The sequence below is a fragment of the Lissotriton helveticus genome, chromosome 1_1, assembly GCF_964261635.1.
Source record: "Lissotriton helveticus chromosome 1_1, aLisHel1.1, whole genome shotgun sequence".
Classification (NCBI taxonomy): domain Eukaryota; kingdom Metazoa; phylum Chordata; class Amphibia; order Caudata; family Salamandridae; genus Lissotriton; species Lissotriton helveticus.
In genome coordinates, this window is record NC_136057.1 from 959,685,521 (window position 1) to 959,700,141 (window position 14,621).

General features: G+C 44.4%; 1 protein-coding gene across 1 annotated transcript in view; it reads right to left on the bottom strand.

Moving 5' to 3' along the window:
- ITIH2 (inter-alpha-trypsin inhibitor heavy chain 2) overlaps positions 1-14,621 on the bottom strand; it is a 325,176-nt gene that overhangs the window by 117,870 nt on the left and 192,685 nt on the right. Inside the window, exon 15 of the mRNA XM_078677093.1 lies at positions 13,895-14,067. Within this exon, the coding sequence (XP_078533219.1) occupies positions 13,895-14,067 (173 nt within the window). The remainder of the gene's footprint in view (positions 1-13,894; positions 14,068-14,621) is intronic.

A 14,621-nucleotide genomic window follows, 5' to 3' on the forward strand; every position in this document is an offset into this window, starting at 1 on the left:
GTGGCAATAATTGTGAAAGGTCACTAAGCGGTACACTTCTGTGTCAGGGTATTAGTTTGCATGGAGCATGTGAAGGGAACTCAAATAACCTTTCATGTCACCAGCTAGGCACACCTGCAACACAAATAGAACCATTCTTTAGGAGACTCTCGAACGGGAGTTACATTGTAATTGTGGATCGCAGATGTTGCAGTCTGCTGCCCGGAAAACCTTATCTCATAACCGTGACTACGAAGGTCATGTGCTGTGAACGAGTATTGTTCCCAAACGATGCCCGAGACAGGGAGGCAAGGTTGTGGCCCAGTTTGAAAATTTCTTCTATTCGAATTGATACTTTAAGCAGAATGAAGACAGTGCTCCTACAGACGCCAACCATGTTAACGTCATCAAAAGAAACGTATGATCTCCAAGTTGCAAGGACAACTGCTGAGATTCATTCACTGTTATCAACCAATTCCCCCATACATTTCGCAGAAATACTGAGCGAAATCTTAAATATTTCTGATACAAGTGGAATCGCGAGTGTATTTAAGACAGTGTTTTCGGGAGCTTTAACCCCATTCAAAGCCATCCTGGGTATTTTTCCTGATTTTGTCCATTCCATCTTTGGCGGACTTCCTCTCCTTTTGGGACTAGTGGCAGGAATCCTATTTTTTATCCTGTTACTTCGCTATGGCAAACCACGTCACAGACAAGACACCAGCGACAATGGAAGAAACAATCCGAGCTATTGGCTACCGGGACCGCATAACTAGAGTCCTTGGACTAGCACGGCTACAAGATTTGAACATGACTTGGTTTCTTTCATTTAGACCGATGTGGCAAAGTTGTGTTATGCCTGTATTAAGGTGCTTGCTATGCGGCGAAGAATGCGTGTTGGACACCTGTCTGACACTACAATCGGATGCGCCAATGGACGCAGAGACTTTGTTGGGTCCGGTAACGGCTCATGCATTGTGCTGTCCCCAGCGGCTACCAATCCTGATGACGGCATTCGTGGAGACTTCACCACTACGATTGAAGAGTTGTGAAGTACAAGATGAAAGCAGCATCGATCAGGTACGACCTTCTGTCAGCTATGCTGATCGAAACATCAATGAAGGCAATCATGCTCATGAATGCATGGTAACAACTTTTTCCGAGTTAGTGGAACTTTCGCAAGAAGCAGTTGATAGTTTTTTCGACAGTCTCAATAATCTGATGTTTTCACCAGAGCAGAAAGAATGACTTTGAGCAAACTAGCACACGGCGTTCCCTACACCCTGAATTTGGCCTTCAACTTTGAAAATGAAGCAATATGAAATTTTCTCACCAGTTTTTACAGAGAGCGAGACATTTTTTTTTTCCCCCTTCCATTTCCAAAAATATTTACGATTTTTTTGGGACACTTATCTTCTGCTTAAAGTAAGACTACTCTTAGAGAACAAAATTTATATATTTAGCTACTCTAGAGACATTAGCTACCCTCTAGCATGTTCACAAGTATTATGATTTTGTGATGAGATGGTCTCGACTTTTTTTTCTGTATTAAGAGCCATTTCATGTGTAAATTCCGCATTTCGTTCATGCTGATTTCAAAATATGCGTATTAGATTTAGCATTATTATACTGCTTGAAGTGCATATAGTAACTATACTCATCTTTTCGTGTATTTCGCATTTCCAAATTTCAATATGCAAATGACTGTATTTTGGGGTGGTTCGGTATACACATGCACTACTAGTATGTTTACTATGCCTAGACTTGTAAATATGGACATAGATTACGTGGAGTGGGTGTGGTGTATTTACTATGGGTACTGTATCGATCCCCCTATTTCTGACCCTTGGGTGGTTAATAATTAACTAGCAGCCATTCAACTGCACAGAAACCCGTTATCTAATTAGCCACACAACGGCACAGAAGCCCGTTATCTGATTAGGTCATAGCGCATGCCATCTCATTAGGCAAGCACTATTTCTCCAGCCCCCTAATAGGCATACGGTGTTCTCAAAACAAATCAAACCTACCACGACCTGGGAAATCCCCACAGCCATTGTTTTGATTTAGCCGAGAACTTCAGTAAAGAATGTGCGAACGACCAGTTCGTATGACATCCTTATTGACGTATTTATGTCCATCCTTACGTCAATCCCGGCACCTTTCAGGTATAAATAATACCGACATTGCCTTAAGCAAACACACGAGGTGGTGACAAGATTGGAGCAGCAAGACTTGCCGAGGAGCCCAGCTGACAGCGAAGCCCACAGACGCTGCCCCTCCTTTCTGACGCGCTGAGAGAGAGACGCTGCCTTTTCTCCTGCCGAGAAATCCAGCTCCGGCGCTTCCAAGCCGCCCTTGCGGGCAGCTAGGATATCAAGACCTGAGATAGAGATACCAGCCCTCCAGCCTTCTAAATCCCAGGTACTGAACTGAATCATCCTTTGTAGAGAATTCTTGAAGCAGACCCTTGGCAAAGCAAACTTAACTTAAACTGCTACTTATCTACTCCCGCCACGTATTAGGCTTAGGTCAGGTACATTGGGGTAGGCGTAGTTAGAAGCACCAGTTGAGTACGATTAGTCAATGTATATATGTATGTATCTATTTTATCCATTTTAAGTATCATATGGCTAAGAAACCATATCAATGCTTTTACAGTATTATTTTATAATTCTGTTATTACTGTATGCACTTTACTTAACGATAAGTATTGCAATAATAGCGATTCATTTCTCTTGTATGAGAAAAGAGACTGATCAATAAATAACATCTTTTTATTGAACACGCCCGTCTCTTCCTTTTCTCTACAATCTGGTGAAACTAAGAATGCACTGAACTGACTGAGTAAAATAAGTTGTCTATTGTTTTCACACGACTCTAGAGATACACTCTTGATTAGGGGAGAGCAAAGTTGTCATGTTCTATGGTTGTCAGAAACTAAATCCCTTCTTGTCTATCCAGGGAGGTTAAACTCCTCCTTGTCTATTCGAGAAAGTTTCTAGTGAACTCTGAGCTAGCTGGCACACACATAACCTTAAGTCTAATATCGACAGTAGAAGACCTAGTTAACCTCTGTCCTATGTCTATACTATTGAAGATATTATTCCAATGCGCAGAGCCTATTGGGATAATAGGAACTATACTACAAAGACTGTGCCTACCTTACGGATGACTCATCTGTATTCAAATGGGAGAGTTAGGCCTAACTAAAGGTTTATGTTGCCATGCCAAATTGGCAATTTAAAACTGCACACAGGCTGCAATGGCAAACCTGGAAAATGTTTTGAATGGCTACTTAAGCGGGTGGCACAATAAATGATCCAGGCTCACTAGTAGCATTTAATTCACAGGCCCGGGGTACATGTAGTACCACTTTACTAGGGTACTTATAAGTAAATTAAATATGCAATTTGGGGATAAGCCTATGTTACCATTTTTTTAAGGAGTGAGAACATGCACTTTAGCAGTGGTTAGCAGTGGTAAAATGTACAAAATCCTAAGGGCAGCAAAAACAAGATCAACAAAAAGTGGAGGAGGAAGGGAAAACTTTTGGGGGAAACCCACCCTATGGCTGACAGGTATAACACCTATGCATTTAACTATTTTATTCTTTCTTTTTAAAATATATTGTTTCCTTTTTCTTTCTTTAACATATAATCCTAAAGTAATGTTTAACAAGAGGTTACAGGGTGCTTTTCCAGCCTTTGTGAACTGTCAACCTCATTTCATAATGGCACCAGTTCCATCAGACAGTAACATTTGCCAACTGTATTGGTTGAAACTAACATTTGCAATGAAAAATCCTAACTTATGGTAAAGTCGGATTTTAAGTTATATTTTCCTGCCTTTGATATTTAGTACCTGTAGCCTTTTCCTAGGTCACATGACTGGGTGTTGGTGACAGTAGGATGTTGTGTATTCCTCCTAGGAAGTTACACACAATAAAGAGCATAGGTGTGCCTGGATGGGCCATCACTGGCAGGATGGGAGGGCGGAGCTGGACATATCCCTACTTATACTTGAATAGGCTGTGTCCTGCCTCCACACAAAGTGCTCCATACGCCCCGTAGTGAGTCTGGAGCCAGGACAGGGAAGGCTGGATGTATAGGGACTTCAAAGGGAAAACCACTAGAAGCTTCTGCCCCACTTCAAAAGTTCAAGTGGGTATACATACTGAACATCAGATACAGACTCTCTTGGACCTGCTAATACTCTCTCAGGGAGAAAAAACTGATTGCTGCTGAAGGACTGCTGTGCGGCTGGACGGCTGCCCTGCTGGACTACTGGCTTTTTAGACTGCTGCCTTGCTGTACTGATCTGCTGCCTGCTGCTCTCTTGTTTGGGTGAAAAGGACGGCATCTCCTTCTCTTGAACCCAGAATGCCAGAGAGACTCCAAGGGCTAGTTGGCTGGCCTCCTGATCTGAAGCCTCAGAGACATGACAGGCTTCCAACAACCTTGCACCTCCACCTGGACTCTGTCATCTGTGAGTCTACCCTTTCAAGCGGTGCCACCCTATCCTGGAAGTGAGCCTAAGGTGCTCTGCCATCCCTGTGGACCCACCAGAACCAACTCATCTCTTCTGCAGCACAGTGCAACTCAGAGTAGAACTGATGCATCGCTGCTGCTGCGTGCATCAGAACAGTTGCAAAGACCTGCATCATAGCCTGTGGCCTCAACAGAACTGCTGCTGTGCGACACATCCTCTGCACAGGCCCTCACATCCCTCGCCTACTGTAGCCTCGATGATGATGCCAGACTCTGCATCTCAGCCTCGCAGCTCCTCAGAACCGATGCATCGGTCTAACTGAGCGATGCATTCTCAATGGTGAACTTTGCATGGCAAGCCATCACTGATGGGATCTGCGTGGCAGGACCTCACACAGCAGCTCCACATCTCAGAACCAATGTATCGCTTTGCTTGAACAATGCATCTTCAACGCAGATCCTCACAACGCTCTGCAACCCAGGATCTAAGGTAATCTGTTCAATGGGCCTAAATGGGTCCCTGTAACCGGCCCATGTTTCATGCATGGTTTGCCTGAACTTGTGACTTTGTCCTAGTCTGACACAAACAGATATCCACGGGTAGCACTCAATGCCTTTTAGCACTATTTTTACTAAAATCTTTCAAATTGAATATCCCCGATTTTACTGATTTGATTTTTAAAGTTTTTTATTTATAAAAAATTAACTATTTTCCTAAATCATTTGTGAGATCCTTTTGTGGTGTGTTTTTTTTACTATGCTACTGTTTGAAGTATTGCACAAATACTTTAACATTGTATGTAAGTTAAGCCAGAGTGTTCTATGCCAAGCTACCCAAGGGTCGAGCACTGGTTAATTTTGGATCTGCTTGTGACTTCGCCCTTGACGAGAACCCCAATTTCTTACACTAGTGTTCAGCAGTGAGGATTTAGACATGGATTTGTGCAGTGAGGTACAGTAATTTTGTGTTAACTACCACAGCACTTAAAAAATTTAAGATGAATTTGAGTTTTTAAAATTCTCCTTCATTGGCTACTTTTGTTTTTTGAAATCTACTCTCTTTGCAACCTGAATATCTGTGACCATACTTGCAGAATTCAAGCTGACCAACTTGGAAAGGTACGCTGTGGCTGAGCTTAAGCAAATCTGCTAGGGAAGGGGGCTCCCCACCTGGAAGGGTATCACAAAGTTGGAGCTGTGAGCAGGAAGCAGTGTATCCACGAATGGCCTGTCCCTAGAGAAGCTGGTGGACAAGAAGGCAGAAAGGGAGTTTCAGCTCCAGATAGCTAAATTAAAATGGAAAATGAGCTAGCTTAGGAGAGTTTGACACATGAAAGGAGCATTAAAAAGCTGGATCTACAGGCAAGACAAGCAGATTCCAGCAGAATTGGTGGCTGAGGGGGACAAGAAGTTCTGTATATCAAAAGAACAGGAGCCAGTTATGTGGCTGGAGATGACATTGATAAATGGTTTTCAGCCTATGAGGTAACTCTGAAAGTGGACAAAATCCTAAAAGGATCACTCGGGATGAGATGGGTGGGGTGGAGGGGGATCTGTAAAAGCACATGCCTCCAGCGGCGAGGGATACTCTTCTGACCCTAGAAGTAGAGGACCAAACAAGGTACATGCCGATGAAAGCCATTTTTCTAGCCAAATTTGGTCTGACCCTTGAAAAGTATTGCCAGGGTTTAATGGACAGCCACAATCTCCCTTATTAGTCTTGGGTGGATTTCTTGGACTACCCTAATGAGGTCCTGAATGGCTGTTTGAGAGGAACAAGTTAAGATTACATTAGGCTTTACAACTTGATTTAAATGAATACATGCTCAATACTTTTATTACAGAATTGCGCCGGCAAATAGTGGACAGTAAGCTGACTGACCCCAGGAAGTTTGCTGAGGAAGCAAACCTCCAGGTCAGCACCAGAGTATCCAAAAATACATTTTGGGAGGACTCCCAAAGGCATTGGCAGTGGTCCCACCAGAAGAAACGGGGGGATAAAAACTTGCCAGCACGGAATTCTCAAAAGGCCCCCAAAATAATTCCTATGGGGCCAGTTTCAATCTGAACTAAAGAAGTAGGGACTTATTGGCAAACAGACTGGGAGATTTTTACCCCAATGCCACAAATATGGGCACTCAAATGGACACACCAAATGTCCCAAGAGGGCACAGTCCCCCTCCCCACTGGTGGGCAGACACCTGGGTTGGCGAGTGTAGTGCTCGGGGAGAAGGTATTCTCAGTTAGCTTTGGGGAGCAGGCACAGGTGCCCCTAGTTTTCCTGGGGAATAAGGAGATGGTGCCAAGAACCCATGTGCCTTCCAATACGTCGAAGTACAGGCAGTGGCTCCCCATCAAGGAGCAATGGGTGGAGGCACTGAGGGACACTGGAGCCAGCATGACTACTGTAAATTTCAACTGGTGCCCTCAGAGCAGGCCCTCCCTAACACATTCCACCCAGTCATAGTCGCTGACAATCATGAAAGCCATCTACTGGTGGCTCTGGCTTGTTTTTAGTAGGGGGTCTCAGGTTCTTTAAATTTACCTGCAAGCCCTGCCATGCCTGTAGATTGTTCTTTGTGTAACGTCCAGGAGCACACTTTCTGGGGAAGGTAGAATTCAGGTCACACTTGGAGATGCTGGGATTGATTGAGTGGGTCTGTAAGACCACAAGGTCCTTCGCTGCCTGGGAAGGGAGTCAAGCTGCTGAGAAGGTGATAGACAAGGAGTGTGGGAAACAGACCCTGAAGTTCCAGCTGTCTTGGTTGACAGGGCACCTGAGGAGGGTGCCCTAAAGCAAACAGGGGAGGACATTGCCACCCTTGGTGACCTGCATGAGCTTGCTAGTTAGCAGGTTGAGAGTGGGACCACCATTGAATTTACCCAATCTATTTGGAGAATAACATCCTCTATAGGGAGCCTAATGCTCCTGGATCTGGGGAAGCCTGTGCGCTGTTTTTTCCTCAGTGTTACAGGAATTTCCTACTGGGTTTGGCTCATGACATATCCATAGCTGGACATTTGGGGCAAGACAAGACATTTGCAAGGCTTGTTGCTCACTTCTATTGGCCCCGGATGAAGACGGCCTCAGAGGCATTGTAGGTCCTGCCCCACCTGCCAGGCCAGTGGGGAATCCGGGAAAGAGCTCAAAGCTGCCCTGACCCAATTACTTGTAATTAGCACTCCCTCTGAGACCATGCCACATGCTAACCAGAGGCCATCCCTCAGAGGTCGGGGACTGCACCTGCGGTGCCAGTGCCCTGATGGGGATTTTTACCCTTGTGGGGTTCCTTAAAGACATAGGGGTCCATTAGGATGACGGGCTGACACTTCCGGTGCATGGGACCACCCGCCATAAGGGCAGGGTTCCGTCCTACAGATTAGGATGCGCCCGCCACAGTGGCGGGCGCTTCCCGCATTTTTAGCATTGCAGCGGGCGGTGCTGAAAGCATCGCCCGCCGTAATGCTAAAAATGCACATTGTGCATTTCAATGCACAACATGACAGGCACCGTGAGGTGCCTGTCATGTTGTGCATTGAAATGCAGGGGGGTACCATAGGTACCCCCCACCCCCCCCGGAGTCCCTGGGGGCCTGCAACAGGCCCCCACAGGGAGACTTTGCATGCCTTTCCGTGGCGGCATTGCTGCCACGGAAAGGCATTGAAAAATGCCCATCATAATATGGATGGCGGTGTCTGATAGATACCCCTACCATATTATTCCTTTTCCGCCCCGGCCGCAAGGCGACCACAGCGAAAAAGCGGCGTACGGTCTTTCCGTCCGCCGAGGTCCCCCCCGCCATACTAATATGCCGGGGGGGGGGAAACGAGTGTGGATGTCGGGCGGATTGCCCCGCCAGGCTGGTGGTGGCTACTGCCAGCCTGGCTGGGGCAATCCGCCCGACATCATAATGGGCCCCATAGTGTCTGATAGAGGCACACAACTTCATGTCTGAAAGTTCTCCACATCATATCGTCCTGAAACTAATGTTCTTGTGGAGAGATTTAACAAGACCTTGAAGGGCTTGGTAATGGTCCTCCCTGAGTCCATAAGCCGTAAGTGGGTTGTCCTTCTGCAATGCCTTCTCTTTGTCTACAGGGAGGTATATGTAGTTAGTTATATGTTGGCCCTCGCAACCAGATACACCGCATCTGGAAATAGGCAAAAAGTAAACTTGTAGTTTCTAAATGGTGTCTCTGTAATCCTAATTTAAAACCCTAATTTATGGTGAAGTTGCATTTTAGATTACAATTCTGAAATGCCACTTTCAGAAAGCAGACATTTTTCTTGCTTTAGGCATTTGGTGCCTGGAGCCTGTCTCTGGTCACATGACTGGGTGTAGTTGGCAGTTGGACTTTGTGTATTCCCCCTAGACAGCCACACACCCTTAACACACCCTTAAAGAAGGGTGGAGGTCTTGCAGTCATTTATCACAATAATCTAAAGCCCTCCTTTAGCATAGCCTCCAACGTAGCATGTGAAGCACAGTCAATTAGTGTAAGGATCTCTTCCCATGACACTTTTAAAACCATCCTCATCTACCATCCACCTGGTCCCAGGGGCATATTTCTGGATTCCATCAACACTCTCCTGGAGGAAGGGCTGTGTGCCTTCTCTTTTACCATGATTGGGGACTTTAATTTTTATTTGGAAGATATGAGGTTGAAGGAGATTATGAATGGAGGGGGCCTAGAGCAGAGGGTAACCAGTCCTACACATGCAGCCGGATGGAATTTTTCCCCAACCATTCTAGTCTTTCTATTACTGAGGTATTACTGAGGTATTACCACTTTCTTGGACGGATCATGCGGCGATTATTTTTACGTTACTAAAAACTCCTCACTCTCAACAAAAACCAAAACCTAAAGACAAGATAGCCAAACGGCTTTAGAAAAACATAGAAAGCCTTGAACTAGAGAAGATCTTAGTGGCAACCGCCCCGATTCTCCCAGATGAAGTGGAGGAGGCCACGGCCGCTTATTCGGGATGGATTGAGGCGGCATGTAACACTTTAGCACCGGTTAAATTACACATTCCTAAGCGAGCCCGTCCCTCTGCCCCCTGGTTCTAGGAAAATCTACAAAAACACAAAACGGACTGCAAAAGGCTCGATCGGGCATGGAGAAAGGGGTACAATATCAACAATAAGGAGGCTTATTGAGCAAGCCTCGCAAACTATAAAACATTACTCCTGAAAATAAAAACTATACTTTGAGAAGCAGATCAATGAGGCCAAATTCATCAAGAGAATTGTTCAAAACTATTACTAAATTGATGAATCTGGATTGACCCCTAACACCTAGCGGTTCTGCCTTTGTGAATCACTAGCTCTTTACTTTAGAAATAAGGTGGAAGCATCTTTTCCTCCTTTTTGCAACAGCAAAAAGGGGAGGTGGTGGTCTTAGTTAGGCCAGGGCCAAATGTCATAAATTCTGTACCTCTGTTAGAGGGCTTCACACCGTTCGAGACACAAGATTTAGTTAATCTCCTAAAGGCATCTTGATCCGGATCGCCCGTGGACCCGTGTCCAGTGTCAGTAATCAAAAGCATCCCTGAGGCCATTGCCCCCATCCTTACTCTTTTGTTTAATACCATATTTAACGCAGGCCGGTTTCCTAGGTCCTGGAAATCAGCCTCTATACTTCCACTTATAAAAAAACCGAAACTTGACCCTTTGTATCCTAACAGCTAAAGACCTATCTTGCGCCTCCCATTACCGGCTAAAATGATCGAGAGGGTTATGAATGTACAACTCAGCACGTCTATTCAGCTAAAAAATGTGCTAGATCCCACACAATTTGGTTTTCGTGCTGAACACAGCACAGAGCTTGGCTTGATCAAAGCTACGGAGGAGGTGCGAGAGGCAATGGACCAAGGTGGCACAGCAATTCTGATTATGCTAGATTTGTCAGCAACCTTTAATACGGTCCACCATGAAGTTGTGATGGACTGGTTATTGGCTGCAGGAGTTGAGGGTAAAACCTGGACCCTCCTGAAATCGTTTTTGGCAGACAGTATTCAGACTGTGGTCTTGGGCAGGCATAGGTCTAAGCCGTTGTCTTTTCCTTGTGGGGTCCCGCATGGCTCCTCGCTCAGCCCCACGCTTTTTAATATCTACATGGGCCTGCTGGCAGCACTAATAAGATCTTATGGGCTCCAGCTAACATCTTACGCGGATGATACACAAATTGTGTTGTCCTTACAACGAGGCAAGGAACTGGAAATGGCCTAAAATGCTGCGAATGCATGAACGCTATTGCCGGCTGGATGTCCTCAAATTGCCTAAAACTTAATGCAAAATAAACTTATCAAAAGTGATGCCTATGTTAGTACTTTCTAGACTCTCTAATGTAAGACAGGTACCATCAATTATCTGTCTTCAGTTTCTTAAATACTTTGTGAATTAATCTCAAAATCTACTTTGACATCATTCATCTAGTCACCATCCAAACAATTTAATAAATCCACCAAACAAAAAGCTGGCTTCTATAACTTATTTTAGTAAACCATATCTTTTTTTCTTTAAGAAAAATTAATTTTCTCTTTTTCTAATTCTCATTTACTTTTTTTTACATATATAAACATATTTAACATTTTTGAACATGTATATTTGTACAATATCTACAATATCTACAAACATAAAGACAAACACAAAAGAGCAAAGAAATTTTCTCCTGAACCGTTTTTATGGTTCTAATGCCCAGTTATTTAAACAAGGAAATTTATGGCACTTAATTATAGGACCTTATTCCTTTGTCTTGGTCACCACATCGTATTACATGGAGCCAGGGAAGGTCAAAATCCTTTGTACTTCCTTTCTACTTGAGGCTCTCATAAAGTCTTTTCAAGCTCAATTCTGTATTTTTAGGTGGTGCCAATATAGACAACAGTCGACGCGTTTCAGCCTATACTAATTTAGGCCTCCTCAGGAATTTGGGCAACAAAATATTTTCCTGCAGCGAAATGCAGTCTAGATAATTCACAAAACGCCACAGGTCGGTCACACGCCTACCCGACCAGGCGGACTGAACGCAATTTGAAAGTCCCCAGCCTGGAGTATCTATAGGAATAAGCGTATATCAAAAAATAGCTTCCACACCAGTCCCGATTTCTGGAGGGTCTGGCCGCACACCGCAACCTTGCACGGCTTAGGTAGATCTTCAAAACACGGTTCCGAATCCCGTATATATTAGGCGAACTCCTCCTTTGCGAGCGCTTGTGAAACTAACACAAACTTAATGCAGGCAAGACAGAGGCCATCATTTTCGGAAATAACCCCAACATCTGGACCCGAGTGGTGGCCTGAAGAAATGGGAATCCCCCTGGCACCCACCAGGAAAGCTAAGAACTTAGGGATGATTATGGACAATAAACTAACTTTTGTTGAACAGGTTAGTGGAATTAGCCCAGAGTGACACCAAGGGCAAGTTGGCTGACCTCCTGATCTGAAGCCTCAGGGACATAACAGACTTCCAACCATCTTGCACCAGCCATTTGTGAGTCTACCCTGACTAGTGGTGTCACCGCAGTCCTGGATCCTTCAAAGTGGGCCTAAGGTGCTTGCCAAAAGAACCAACGCATCTTCTCTGAGGAGCGATGCATCCCTGAGCAGAACTGACACATTGCCAATGCTGCACGGACTGGACCCACCACAGAAGACCTACATTGCAGCTCCTTGAAACCGATGCTTTGCCAGCGGAGTGCCGCATCCTTGATGCCCTGACTTTGCATCGCAAGCCACCGTCAACGGGATCCTTGAAGGAACACAGCAGGACCTCGCACTGCAGCATTGCCACATCTTGGAACCGATGTGCAGTGCTTCCTTGACCCAGATCCATGCAGTATTCAGCTACCAAGATTTCTGGTAATTTGTTCAGCTGGCCTAATTGGGTCCCTAGAACCAACCGCTGCTCGATCACGGTTAGCCTGAAGTCATGACTTTGTCCCAGTCCAGGCCAACCAAATATCCCTAACGCTGCTTTGTGCTTTTTTGCATTATATTTCACTATTAACTTTCAAATTCAATATATCTGGTTCCACAAATTGGATTTTTATAGTTTGGTCTTGTTTTATTTATTAAAATGTACTCTATTTTTCTAAATCTGTTGTGGGCTCATTTTGTGGTGTGTTTTCACTGTGTTCTTTGAAGTGTTGCACAAATAGTTTATGCATTGTCTCTTAGTTATGCCTGACTGCTCTGAGCCAAGCTACCAAGGGGGTAAGCACAGGTTAATTTCGGCTTTGCTCGTGCCTTGCCCTGTTGAGGGTTGTGGTTTATGCTTGACCAGGGCTTACACCCCAGTCAACAAACAATCCAAGGAGTGTAGAGTGTAATAATGTATAGTGGAGTACCGTACAGTGGAATAGCAGAAAGGAGAGTTCTGTTCAGTGAAGTGGAGAAGAGTGACCTGGCATAGAGTGGATTAGCAAAGAGTGGAGTGGAGTAAAGTGAAGTAGGGTACAGTGGGTGGCGTTCTTTGAAGTGGTCGTAGCATAGAGTCGAGGAAACTGTTACAAATTGGAGTGGTGTCTCATACAGTAGAGTGGAATGTTGTGACGTACAGTGTTGGAAAACTGTTGTAGAGTGGAGTAGAGTTTTGTACATTAGAGTGTATTGGCATAGAGTTCAGTACAAATTTGGACAATTGAGTGTACGGGAATAGAGTGGAGTACAGTCCAGTATAAGGGCACAGAGTGTAGTAGAGTTTTGTAGACTTGAGTTATATAAAGTGGAAGAGAGTATACTGGTGTGGCATAGAGTGGAGTGGCATAAAGTGGAATAATGTAGTAGCATACAGTAGAGTGGCGTAAAGTGAAATGGTGTAGAGTGGAGTGGGGTAAAGTAGAATGGCGTACAGTGAAATAGGATAAAGTGGAGTAGCATCCAGTTGAGTGGCGTACAGTGAAGGAATGCAGATTGTAGTGGTATACACTGGTGTTGGGTACAGTGTAATAGTTTAGAGTGGAGTGATGTAGAGTGGAGTCTCATACAGTGGAGAGGTGTAGAGTGGAATGGCATAGAATGGAAAAGTGTATAATGGAGTGGCAACAGGGGGTGGTATATGGATGCATTTGAAATTTGGCAGCAAAGTAGATTATGGTGTGCAGAGAAACACAAAACAGCAAATTGTGTTGCCTTGTGTTTCTCCAGATTTACCAATCAATTCAGGGCCACACATGGTGGTCTTGCTTTCCTTTGGAAATCTGACTTAAGTTTTGCATTGGCTATGCTATATATAAATAAATAAATATATATATATATATATATATATATATATATATATTTAGATACAGAAGTCCGTACTGAGAACAAGAGGAGGAAGAAGCAAGGGTAAGGTGAGAGAGTGAATAACATGATCAGAAAAACAATGCAAACGCAGAAGTAAAGCATGCAGAGACATGGCTAATGATGGTGGACACTAACTTGGACAGCAGCCTCTTTTGGGATCTCGCGGAGAGTCGGCGAGCATTCTCTCGTCACTTTCGGAGTTTTCTATCAGCATTGCTGTGAGCGGAGTCACAAGGTGGTGATCAACAGACAGCTGCAGAATGGTTCTTGTGATGTTCCTTTTTAGGGCAGCAGACGGAGCTAGGTTTCTGTGATGAGAGTGGATCAAAATATACTGTTGTTTTAGTTGTTCGGTATCATCATTTACCAGCAAACAATTACAAGTCGGGCTGTAACTTTTGAAAGTTGTGACAGGTCTGTCATTCATACCTAACAGTGATAGACAGATGGAAATTTAGCTGCATCGTGATTTTTTTATTCAGATTATCAGCAGATCTTTGTTATCATCAGGCTAATGCATTAGTGTTAGCCCCGATACTTTTCAGCTTCATAATTCCTTAGGCATGGCATTCTTCTATCCTCATGTGTTCCAAAAAAGTGACTATGCCCTGAACCCCCCAAAGATCTCCAATGCTTATTACTCCCTTTTGCATCCACCTCTTCATTGTTATGTCTCCAAACACCTCGTCTGGAAATGACCTGTTTTTAAACAGCCTCGTATATCGATTGAACCTTCCTAGCCCCATTTTTTTCATGTATGCCGTCCATATCTTAACTCCAGCCCCCACCGTCTTATATCTAGTCCTTTTAAGATGCCCATATTCCACACAGGCTAAAAACAATTTTCCGCCTCTTCACCAAG